The 13,290-nt window shown below is 43.4% G+C and overlaps 1 protein-coding gene across 2 annotated transcripts in view; it reads right to left on the bottom strand.

Annotated features, from left to right (window-relative positions):
- Nucleotides 1-13,290, bottom strand: part of LOC144531951 (serine/threonine-protein kinase VRK1-like) — a 35,589-nt gene that overhangs the window by 8,391 nt on the left and 13,908 nt on the right. For both annotated transcript variants that reach the window (XM_078272340.1, XM_078272341.1), the window contains 3 exons: nt 13,100-13,232; nt 5,667-5,787; nt 4,888-4,946 (listed from right to left, as the gene is read on the bottom strand). In XM_078272340.1, the coding sequence (XP_078128466.1) occupies nt 4,888-4,946; nt 5,667-5,787; nt 13,100-13,232 (313 nt within the window). The remainder of the gene's footprint in view (nt 1-4,887; nt 4,947-5,666; nt 5,788-13,099; nt 13,233-13,290) is intronic.

Below are 13,290 nucleotides of genomic sequence, written 5' to 3'. Positions count from 1 at the left end.
CATGACCGTTTTTAATTGCTCCTTCATGTTTTATAATTGCCTTGTTGCTGAAGGGTGCTATAGAAATAAAAAGTTCCCTTGGCATGCCCTACACCCACAGCCTGTCAGTCAGTCACCAGGACATATGAACGCTTTTGTCTTGTGCCTGTCAGTCAGTCACCAGGGCAATAGAGAACACCTGTCTACCTCTGAAGTGCAACTGTTATTAACTGCACGGCGATCTTGCCGTTATATTATATTGCAGTAAATGGTGTCTGCGTGACGTTTTGAGAAGTGTAACCACACTTGTGTCCGCTTTACCGGCATTGCCGTGTCTCACTGTGACTTTAACAAACTGCAGAGGCAAATGTAACTTTCGCTCCGTCCGAACCGCAGCTCTCTCTGTGTGTGTGTGTGTGTGTGTGTGTGTGTGTGTGTGTGTGTGTGTGTGTGTGTGTGTGTGTGTGTCGGAGCTGAGCCCCGCTCTCTGTGACAGATCCAGACGCCGATTGATTTATGCATTGGTCCTCGGTAGTACCAGCGTAATTCTGCACTTGTGTATCGCCAATCTCGCAAAATCTCGCGGGACGAGATCTCGTCACACTCACACCTCTAGTAGGGATTACATTTGTGTAGTTTGTGTTTCGTCCTTTCAATACTAAACGCTGCAGCTTCCTCGCCCGCCACATTCAGAAGTATAAAGTGGTCCCGTGCCTTCCCCTCCGTAGCCAAAGATGGCGACCGTTTAGTGCGAGTAGTGTCCATCGTTCCACACTTTACATCCACGTTCCACACTTCCAACGTTTTGACTGCTAAGAGTGCACCATCCGGGTAAATAGCAAGTGTAGAAGTACAGAAGTCCACAGCAATACTATTTTGTCTTTAGTAATGCTGAGTCCTCGGTATGAAATCTTTTCTGGGACACTTGAGTCATGCGGCGGCAAAGGCAGGATGAACCTGAAGGTCTCACGGTCCAGATAATACACTGCTGGCAATGTATCTCCCCACAGAGATTAGGCATACGCACAGCTATGGATATGCATAGTGTTTGTGTGTGTGTCACATACACAGCCATGATGCATCACACACTGGCCAGACAATGTGTATGACACATACTGCGGTAGTCCTTGTAACACACACACACACACACACACACACACACACACACACACACACAGAGTTGATGCATACCCTGGCTCTTATCTGTGGCGGGCAGCCGGGCCTTGTCAGCAAAGGAGCACCCGGTCCCAAACATACATCACACACTAAGCCCTCACACAGGTGTGACCTCTCCTTATAAAAGACGTGAGATAAAACACGACAAACTTTGAAAGGCGTGTCAATGGGACAGCCTATTAATTGGTACAAAAGTTATTCAGGAGCTTCGGGGAACTGAGGGAGAGACGGAGTGTTGTATTGTGGGTGGAAAGCTTTGGCAGGAGGAGGATTTAGTCTGAATCATTGTTCTTTTTTCGGGGGGCTATTCCGCCTTTAATTTTTGACAGGACAGCTAGGTGGGGGGGGGGGGAGAGACATGCAGGAAATCGTCACAGGTCGGATTCGAAACCCTGGACCTCTGCGTCGAGGCATAAACCTCTCAGTATATGTGCGCCTGCTCTACCCACTGAGCCAACCCGGCCACGTCTGGACTCGTTTCTACAGACTTTTGGACACAGACTGTAAAAATAGTGGAAGTAGCGGAGAGACGTCACCCGGCGGTGTGTGGACTGCTGTTTTTAAAGGCCTCAAGTTTGGCAAATTGGCCATCGACATCACATTGTTTTTTTTAAACCGGACGAGACGATTTTTTGACAAGAGCGTGGAGCTGGGGAAGGAAAGAAATGTGACTATGCAAACAGATGCTTTGATCTAACTTATAGACCATAGGCTAGCCGAATCCACATCCCTCCCCAGGTTTAACAAAAAAAAGGAAAAAAAGCCACACACTGCGGTGTACACTACAGTGTACGATTGAAGTGCAGACTTTCCTCTCTGCGTTTGCCGATGTAAGGATACGGCAAGTGTTGCGTTGAAATTACAGCTGTTTCACGCGTCTATAGAGATCAGCTAAAAATGCCGCAGGTACTATCCACAGTGGATAAAGGAAATAGAGAAAAGGACCTTGTACCCAAAGTAATTTGAGTCGAGCAGAGGACACACCATGTGGCGGAAACACGGCATTAGAGTGCAGTCTATGTGAATTGTAGTTTGTCCTTCATTTTAGATAGCCTGGTCCTACCAGACTCTGGTCCATTAGCCTGGTCTCTGGTACGTTTCATTTGTACAGAGAGTCTGGCCTCTCTCCATTGACAAGTGTTAACTACCTTGAAGGCGGGTACTCTGTTGAAGTTTAAAACTATTGGATCTGCCCAGAGCCACTCTGGTAGCCTGGCTCCGCCCTCCTACGTACTGTCTGGTAGGACCAGGCTAACAAGAGGGGAGACGACAACAACTGTCGGCTTAGCATCGCTAAGCGTTAGCCTTAGCCAACTCCTTCACCACTAACGGAGCGAGCTGGAAATTCTTACTGTTCCCGAACCCCGTGGGGGAGGAGGGCCACGACATCATGGCCACCAACACAACTCAGCAAAGATTGTTCTTGCTCGGGCTTTAACTTCTGGATATTTGGCAGCGTTGCCACAACGGACGGCATCTTTCTCCGCCGCCATTACGGAACTACAACTCAAACTAGCGCACGTCACGACCTCAACGTCATCGTTCTCAGCCACTCCCTCTGTTCGCTGATTGGACCGCCAAATATTTGGTCGGAGAAAACCCAAGACTATACCGCAAACCCAGACGGAGTACTGAAGGACAATGAAAATTGAGTGGAAGTACGTAGGAGGGTGGAGCCAGGCTAGATTTTAGATGCTAGCTGACAAATTCGCAAAGGGGAAAACGTGAGAAACCAAAAATTATCCTTGTTTTTAAATGCTTTTCATGATTCTTTTTTATGACTGGAAACAGTCTTAAATATGTTGTCTATTCATACAGGAATCTTGTTGCATAACAGCTAGTGATGGCCAAATAAAGCTTCTTTAAGCTCTCTGAACCATTTTATTTTCTGAGCCCACACAGAAACTCTTGGTTTAAAAAAAAAATAAATTTGTTCAACAGAGAGGGCCATCTATTGGGCTCAGCAAATAAAGAAAATGATTAACAAAGCTTCAATCACTAAAAACAGCCATAACCCATACGCCCTGTGCATGTCAGCCATAGACTGTATATTAACAGTCTATGATGTCAGCACACTAGCTGAATTAGTCTTGGCTCTGCCCTTCACTCGAGATCTCCCTTAAAAGAACGGAAGATTAGACTGCAGCATTTTGTATGCAGAAACTTTACTTTTAATGGAGTATATTTGCATTGCTGTGTTGCTACTTTCACTTCAGTAAAGGATCTGAATACTTCTTCGACCACAGTTTCAAATCATAAATACAAGCAGTTCCTCTCCTCAACAGGCTTGTTGTCTTATAGTGCGTTCCATTTACCTCGGAACTCGGAAGCCGGAGCTGGGAATGATGTCACACCCGAGTTGACTGCGTTCCATTTACAAGTCGGATTTTTCATTGTTGGGTTAGCTCTAGCCAGGCTAGCCATTGTTAGCAATACCAGTTGATAACAACGGATTACGGTTTTTGTGTATACAAACAGCGTAACAACATGTCTACAGATAGAAGTTGGACAGGACTGTGTGTACGACTGATTTAGTGAGATACAAATAAGACAGAAGTGCTGATGAATAGAGATGCACCGATTAACAGGTAATGGCAATAAAATAAATACAGCCTTAATGCAGTATAAAGATATTTCTCAAAACACACACACACACACACAGGCCTGTTTGAACGTCAACAGTAACGTTACCTGAAAACAGCGTGTAGTTCCTTTTTTTAGCAATTTTGCTTCATGTGTCATTGTGCATAAATATGAACACCGTTGCTGTCTGCTAACGTTAGCTACAGACGGTTACCTCGGAACAATCCAGCAAATAGACGGTACCCTAGAGTGCCGTTACCTGAAACAGATGATTTAACGCCACTGCTCATTTTACACACAGTTTAGCAACAAAACTAAACGCTGAGGGAAGATTACTACGTTTTTAGCGTTGGTTTGGAGCGGTATGCGTCCCCACTAACCTGGAAAACGTTTTAAACAGTAACGTTAGTACAGCGTGTCGGAGGAATACAGCGTCTCTTCTTTTTTTTTACAGCGTCTCCTACAGCGGCCAGCGGGGCGTCGGAGGCAGAGGGACCACAGCGTTCGCTAATGTTAGCTCCTTGTCTCATCTGGGGTCTGATAAACAGTAAACCCATCGAAGTCAGTGTGCCCAACGCCATTTTCCGATAAACTGTAGCTGTCATATTTCACGGGACCCGTGTGAGTGTGGTTTTCATGTTCCAGTTTTTCAGCCTCAGAGGGGAGAGAGAGCGGAGCCGTTCGCCTGAGATCAGTAAAGCTGACGGCCGTGTATAATTACAACTTTATGACATTTCATAAACAGCTGATTGAGCGGCACTGCGCCGCTGCTACATGCATACAGCGGAAACCCTGTGTGTGCACGTGTGGCGCTGATGTTTGACCTGCATAAAATCGGCATACGTCAGACTGACCGGCAGGTCAATTCCGGGCCAGTCAGTCAATCGGTGCATCTCTACAATAAACTGTATGTTACTATAGCTTTAACTACTGTTGATGCACGGAGCAGCCATGTTGGATTTTGAGCTCGGGGTACTGCGAGGTTGTCCGAGTTCCGGGCTCGGAAATCCGAGGTCAGGGGGCACGTTTCCGACTTTGACCTCAGAAAATCCAACTTCTGAGTACAAATGAAACGCACCAATATTACTTCCAAATTCTCCGTTTATCGTAAGAAGTGTAAATGACGTCCTGTGGCCCGCCCGGGCTTACCTGTGCTGGCTCCACTCATCGACAGCTGCAGGACTGAGTCTGGCAGATTATCCATCAGCCTGAGGAAGGAGGAGGAGGAGATAAAACGGTGAGGACAGAAACATTATGAGATGGAGGTCGGGGGTAGATATTAGGGTGGGAAGAACACAGCAGGAGAACACGGCCAATCCAAGTCAAAGCAAACTGCCCTGCAGGATGTTCATCAAAAAAACAAAACACTGACAGCCAGTACACTTATTTGTTTTAATTATTTGTTGGGGAGTGAGGCGGAGGCAGCGGGGTGCGCTAGCTCGCTAACTTGCTTATTTAGGATTAGGTGAGTAAACTACGACACACATTATGTAGTGAATTCAACCATAGGGAAGCCCAGCGCTGTTACAATCATACTCAAATAACTTTATTAGTGTGTTGAATGTTGTAACGTTATATCCAGGGATGTCATGCAAATAAAAATATGCTTCGGCATGAATTAATGTAAATGAATCGCATAAATCAATAATTGCCATGAGAAGTATTTAAAAAATATTCAAATGCATTTTGGTAGATGAGTAAATTAATACATAGACATTATTAGGGCAGGACTCCATTTCAGCTCAGTGCAAGTCTTTGCTACCCAAATAATTACCCACAGGCTCTTATTGTGTGTACTTGAACAAATGAAGAGTATAAATTGTAAGTAAGGACACATCCCTTGAGAGTAGTACATGTAGTACATGGCTATACGTTTCGTTACAGGTCATTAAGTCACGGCTGTAGAAACCGTACAAGTGACGACCGACCTGGCCTTGGCCTCCTGGACCTGAGTTGGGTTCTTGAGAACTTTGTCCCAAGGCAGAGACCCGCATAACCAGTGAAGAAGACAAAAACCCAAAATCTGGAGGTCGCCACGTCTCGATGGAGCTATAAAGAGACAAAAAGACAAGGTTGTCAGAAGATCCAGATTCCGTCTTAATAGTCAATATTACTCAAGGCTACGGTGCTACCGGCGGTCAAAGAGCGAGCGAGGTGAGCGAGTGGAGCTGTGGTTCCACCGTAAGGTAGCAGATTCAATTCAATATTATTATATACATTACACAATGTGCAGGCTGGCACATATGTAACGAAATGTCATCGCTTTCCAACAAACAGTGCACATACACAGTAGATAAAAAAAACAAAAAACACATTAACATTATTTACAGACTACAGAATTATTGCGAATTACACTATATTACAAACGTGCACATTTTGTAAATGTACCTGTGCAAATGGCATAGTATGTATTAAAGTGCAGTAACAGGAGGAGAAAGGGGCAGAGGGGTGGGATACAGCCAGTGTATCATGTCTCAAAAGAAATGTCAAAGATGAGAGCTTGTCTCGCTTTTTGGTTCCTTTTCCATCATAGTGTATAAAAACGCAGGGCAGTGAGGAGGAGACAGACATTCCATACACCAGATGTATAGAATGTGGACCTGTCGATGCGTATTCGACCCGCGTTGGACCCGTTCATATAAGTCAGCCGTCACCGTGTTTGTCACTGTAAAGACTCCGGTCTGAAGATTCGCTCATACACTACATTCACGCTCAAACTAAGTTTTTGGGTCACGTTTTACACTTCAGTCCACGCTCGAAAGTCATCTTACCTGTATTTATTCAAGTATTTAGTTCAGATTTTTTGAAGTGGGGTTGTATGAGCAGGGTTCAACAATAAGGGTTGCCCGATGGCCTGGGGGCAAGTGAAACGTTCACGTCGGGCAAGTAAATAAACAAGTAAACAACCCAGTTACCCGTTTGGTCGTCATCGCATCAATCATTTGATTTGAATCAAGAATTGTGTTGGCGCTTGATGCTTTTGACGGGGTTTATTCAACATTATTCTACACTTTTTACTTTTTTCGAAAAAATTGACGTTTTTGTTTACATTTTTGATGCGTTTTGAATGGCTTTTGTCTTACACTTTTTTTTGACTCTTTTTTTTCGAAGTGTAAAAATGTTTTTGATATTTTTTGACATGGTTTTCCATGGCTTTTCCCCCCCCATTCTTTTCAAACTTTTTTTCCCCAACGTTTTTCCTCAAAAAAAATAAAAAAATAGTCTAAAGGGCCAGTAAAAATGTACTCTTGATTTTTTTTTTACTTGCCTGAACGGACAAGTAAAAAAATACCTTTGTGTTGAACCCTGATGAGGTACTTATCCATAGTCATTGTATAATAAAGTAACAATTTTAACCAATTAATACTACCTATAAGTACTACAAAAAAGGATTGCATGTTAAAAAAATAGGCTATACAATCTATTACAGGGGCGTGCCGACTGCCATCTACTGTAAAATTGTTATTGTCGGTTAATTGTCTTGAGGGTAAAAAGGCTTTTCGTGAATTGTAACCAAAAAAAAAATAATCAATCAGAACTTTGGAATTTGATCAGGGAGGCAGGTATGACAACATAATTCCATATTAGGGATTTGAATGAAGACATGAAAACTTGCATGTATGATACCAGTGTGATATCCCATGTACTAAGACTTCTTTAAGAACGAGTCTAGAGTGCGTTTGCGTCTTGTTGCGAGTGTGTGATTGCAGGGGTCTACATTAATGTGTGAGGTCTATCAATACTTGTTGACCAAGTCCATCCGGAGGGGTCGAGCCCGGGGAGTTTTAGCAGCTCAATACTGTAACGGCTGCCACACGTCTCCAGAGAAATTACCTATCGACTGGCTCCATCAGAGGGGAGAAATCTCCTCCCTGAGCCGCGACCAGCATTGATTCTCCTCAGCCAACCGACTGGTCTAAAGGAGACGCAGAAGACGAAGAAGTGTGGTCACTGCCACACAGGACCAGATAACATGGAATGGGTGGAAGTAACCGGATTACACAATGACAAATTTGTATTCTAAGAATGCCATTTTTTTTTTTTTTTTAACTAGGCCATCATATCTGGGAATCTTCAACATGGCACAGAAAATCAAGTTGTAGGGATGTGTTCATGAGAAGAGTGCAAGTTCGGAGGTGTGCCTTAACGACAAACTATGGAGTTAGCAGGGAACAATAAACTGCCTGGACCCAGCAGGGGAGCTCAACAATCAATGAGGATCATCTCCCAAGACCAGAATGGGAGAGCTGGTTAGAGACTGATGTTGACACTGACTCCATAGGAAGGGCCTTTGAGAGGAGTGCTGTTAGCTGATGTCCTTCCATGTTGTCATCACAAACCCTATAACCACTCAACTTTGAGGCTACAAAACCGCGTGGGTGTTCCAAGAAGAATTTAAAGAGATTTCTTTTTTGTTAAAGAGATATTTTGCAGATTTAAATCCAGCTCTGTGTCATGGCAGTGTGGGCAGTGTGTTTAGATGAACGGTGTGTAGTTCAGGTTCAGATGTGCCCACTTTACACACCTATGTTAAAACACTTACTGGAAACGACGAGGGGGATGAGCAACATGAACACAACACATGGCAGCCGATTGGACGAACGCGTCACGTGGTTGTTGCTGCTCCCAAATTTCAAAACAGACTCTAATGGCGTCTCGTTCTGAACACGATCTCGTATTTTACGAAAATAGTTCACCGAAAAGTGTTTCTGAAAACATTTTAAGCGAGAAATAGGCCATACAGCGGCTGAATCTGTCTGCTTTTTTGATCGACAAAGGTCAGTTTAAAAGATTTTCGTCAGATTTTGAGAGGCGCCGAGCCGACCGCTCCTCAGGTGGAGTGTGGAGTGCTGCTGCTGCAGGTCACGTCAAGTGGGAGAGATGAGGAAGGCTGCCCGGAGTTGGAGGATGCGCCAGCGTCGTATATAGTCTGGTGTGTGGGAACATTTGGGATTTCATGTTACCTATGATGACAGCGGAAATAAAACAATAGATAGAACTGCCACTGTGTGCATGTATTGTGCAACATGCATTCAATATGCTAATTTTAGCTATATATCATATGCTGAAGTATATTTCTGGAGTGTTAAAGATTAAAAGAAAAAATAACAAGAACCGTACAGAACCGAAAACCGTGACCCTAAAACCGTGATACGACCGAACCGTGGATTTTGTGAACCGTACCACCTCTAGTAGGAGCAGAGCAGCGGAGCATGGAGGGAAGGAAGAATACAGCAACAGCTCTCAACTACTGCAGTCTTAATGTGAATTCCATCATAATTATATAATTACATAATCAGATTTATTTTTACCTTCCCATGCAACGAGCAGAGAAAGGTTGAGAAACTCTTAACAATTAATTGATTACAACACATTAACTCTGACAGACACTTCTGTCCAAGGCCAGCTTCCTTTTCCAAATTCAGGATCTAATGGAAAAATCTGACTACATGCACCATTCCAAGCAACAGTCATAGGGCGCAATATTCATTTTCTAAAATGAAAATGAATATTACGCGCAACACTTTTTTGGTTTTATCCCGTGTAGGATGTAGATCGTAGTGTAGGGCAAGACAATCGACACCTCGGCTACTTTGACAACTTTCAGGATGTGACCATCATGAGCACAAAGCGCTCTTCCATGCACAACTGTAGACACGGCAATGCACAAAAAAAGGAATGATTTTTATTTCACTTTACTGAACCTGTGACCATTAGACCATCATCTTCAGATCAAGAGCATCATACCAAATTGATGCACTTTTATTCATAAAACTGCGATTACGTACGTTAACATCTGTTATTGGTGCCGTCAGACGAAAACGGTAACGTCAGTCCCGGCCATCATTTCACAATTCGAGAAAGTCATGGAGCTATGTTTGGTCAGGGTCCAACGTGTAGTATGCCATGTCTTTTGGTCAATAGACAATAGGGACTACGGGCGGAAAATAGCACTTGTGCTACAACCCGGTACAATGCATCTCGCCTTGTTCTTATACAAGGTTAATGTTAACTTGTGCATTGTCCCTGTTTAAAAAAAAAAAAAATTATAAATATATAAATCTATTAGGGGTGTAACACTACACAGAAGTCACAGTTAATCTGGGTAATGAATGTTTGTTAACATGGTAGATGCGTTTCCATTCATATACTATACAACGGTGGAGCGACGCCAACACCCTCCTTGTCCTACATACCGTGTATTCTGCGCGCACCGGACCGTGACCCCCGTACAGTGACGGCTCGGCATGAATACGCCATTACAACTTAAAATCTAATCTACTACCCAATCTGACTAATCTGATCAGTGATTATCTCAAAAGACATACATATTGTGTAGTCAGACTAGGCAATATATCAATATCTTTATACGAGACTAGATAGCGTCTTAGATTTTGGATATCGTAATACGGCACAAGTGTCTTTTTCCTGGTTGTCATTTTCTGAATTTATCAGACTGTTCTAGCTGTTCTCTTATTACCCACTTAGTTTCAAGTTTTCTTACAACACAAGGTTTGTTTCAACTGAGTCATATTGGACTGGTACAACATAAAGATTATATATTTAGAATAAATAAATAAATAAATAAATAAGGACCATGTCTAGATAACAGGACATGTTTTACTGGTTGGACAGTATAAAATATATAAATAAAGAGAACAGGACACAACTTTTCGTTCCGTTTAGTTGTCTCTGTCTATTTCTTCACTTACACTGTCACTCTGTCTGAGGCTCTGGCTTGTCACGTAGTGGCCCCGTGTGCTGACGTGCACTAACATGTGCAAGTGGCACGGTAACTGGCCAATGAAACGGGATCATTACAGCGTTTCAAGCGGGCTCTAAATCAAACACCTAAAAGCCACACAGCCAACGGACGGGACGCAGCGCTCCACAAAATATTGCATACTTATCGCGACACTTTCGATATAATACTGCGCAGCGTGATATTGCGATAAAGATATTGAGTCGATATATCACGCGCCCCTATTTCATGGCCACTTTTTTAACCAAACAGGTATATACACAAACATGTAGTGAAAACAGTACCAAGTTGCCACTATACGTTAGGTGCCAACATTACACTGCCATTGTGTTACACTTCATTAAACAACTCTGATAACAAGAGTTAGGTCCATTTGCCCTCGTGGGTGTACAGTATGCATTTAGTCAGCGTTGCAGTGCTTCCCATTGTTGTAAATCATCTACAACACTTCATTGTGGCTGAGAGCTGTTAAAGGAGAATAAAGATGAAAAATACATGTGATACCGACACTGGGGAAAAGTGTTGCTAACTCCCAGAGTGCCATAATAGATTAACAATTAAAAAGATCAGCGACTACATTAAGCGGCACTGCCCTCTGTGCGTGTTCCGGGCACGTTATCACAGCTCATCATGGTGTTTTGTGTGTCTGCTCTTGTGTATTTAATGCGTTTTGCCCTCATATGAGCAATGACACAGGACAGTGCAGAGAGATATGCATGTGGCATTTACATACACACTTAAACAGAGTTTGGAACATGCTTGTAAAACACACACACACACACACAATACATAAATACAAAAACACCTACACAACTACACACGCCCGCACAGCTCATACGTTCTCCACACGCTTTAGACAGCGAGGTGAGGCGGTGATGGTGTTGTTAATTATCTCCTATTGTTATTCAGATTCCCTAAAGCATGCAGCAATGTCACACTCTTAACCCCTTCCGCTTTGCAGTCTTGTCGTTTGGAGACGGTCTTCTGTCCGCTGGACGCCCACCGAATGGTGGTAATTACACCGTTTAGCTCTCGGTTCAAAGGCCTGCCATTCTGCCAGCTGCGTTCACCAAACCTCGCCATGGCAACCTGTCAACATCTTAGCGGGGATTGGTGCTATCAGGTCAGAGAAGGGCCGATAAGGATCTGGCCCCTCGGTCATGTCTCCATCTCCATGCGCAGTGGAAAATACTTGAACACTTAAAGATAACAATATCTTAGGGAGAGGAGGCTTTTTGTTCATATTTCATGTTCTGCATTTGTGTCGGGGAAGGGGAGAGTGCTTTTTGATATTTGCATAAGTGAAAAATGCAAAAAACTAAAATAAAAACAAAAAGATGACAATATCCAGGAAGATACAGGCTTTATGGTTTTCTTTCCATAGACGGAGGTTTGTTCAGTTCTTCGGAAGATTAGTGTAAGCCTGCATTCACACTGCCCGCGTCGGCCGTCAAACGCAGGTCTGCCCATTCATTTTGAGTGTAGTGCGTTTCGGCTGTGGCAGTGGGGGCCGCAGGGGGAAACCTGGCTTTTTTTTTGCTGGACTTTTTTTGCAAAAACACATTATCAGGTATATTCTGAAGCCATTAGAAGGTGAAAACCATTTAAACAGATGTTGGTGTGGAAGGAATTCAGAGATAAACATCTTTCTGTTAGCCCTTCAAAACTTCTTCCAAAGCTGTTGAATAGTTTTGGAATATAGTGCATCTAGAAAATGTAGGTGAGTTAAATAACACAACAGGACATCACACAAATGGGCCATTTCTGTGACACTCCCACCGCCGCACAACCCTGCGGCAAATCGCCGGATCGCTGTTTCCTGGTGTGAACGGAAGAACATATGTGTTTAAAATGATGATCAACTACGTCAGGATTGCAGAACTAAGAGCACTTGGTGGAAAGATGGCTGCTTACTTTTTCAATGTGTTCTTTCATGTAGGGTAGCAAAAAAACGTGTATCACAATTTTTATAGCTCACCTTTCTCCCACTCTTTTCAAAATCCTATTAAAATTGACATTACTTCCGATTGTTGTTGCTGACAGGACATTTTCTGCCCCTCTTTTACTTATCGATTGTGTTGATAGAAACACTACCGTGGGGATTAGGCAGTCTGAGCCATGCTAACTCACAATATCGAACTGGAGGGTAGTGGAGTGGGTTGGCGTGGAGCTCATAGAGGTTATCTGTGGCTCACGCCTCCCTTTAACCAAACATCAGGGCCCTTAATTAATGGGGGATGAATACACGATGCAGGTTATGACTTCAGCTAATTAGAGAATTGTTAAACAGAGACAGTGCCGGGGAATTCAGCAGGGGGACGCGGATGGAGAATCGATGGTCAATGAAGAGAGGGAGCATGTAGGCAATTTGCCAGTTAATGTGTTCCCAATATCAGCCGAGGGAGGCAGACAGAGGGCGGCGGGGCGGAGAGACAAGACTATTTTACATGTATTGACAATCAAAGACGTCCTACTTATTTTATATATATATATATATATATATATATATATATATATATACATACACACATACACATACACACACATATATATATATATATATATATATATATATATATATATATGTGGAAGGCCTACCAAGTCCTTTGTGAGCATCAAGGCTGGTGTATTCGATGGTTCCATTGTGGCCCTTCTTGGGGTTCTCCTTGTATTCTTTGTGGACTCCATCAGGACAGTATCTGTAGGACAGCCCATAGTCTGCTAGATAGACCTGAAGGACGGGGAGACACACACACACACACACACACACACACACACACACACACACA

The sequence above is a fragment of the Sander vitreus genome, chromosome 17, assembly GCF_031162955.1.
Source record: "Sander vitreus isolate 19-12246 chromosome 17, sanVit1, whole genome shotgun sequence".
Classification (NCBI taxonomy): domain Eukaryota; kingdom Metazoa; phylum Chordata; class Actinopteri; order Perciformes; family Percidae; genus Sander; species Sander vitreus.
The sequence above is the reverse complement of the archived record's forward strand: the minus strand, read 5'-3'. Positions and strand labels throughout refer to the sequence as shown.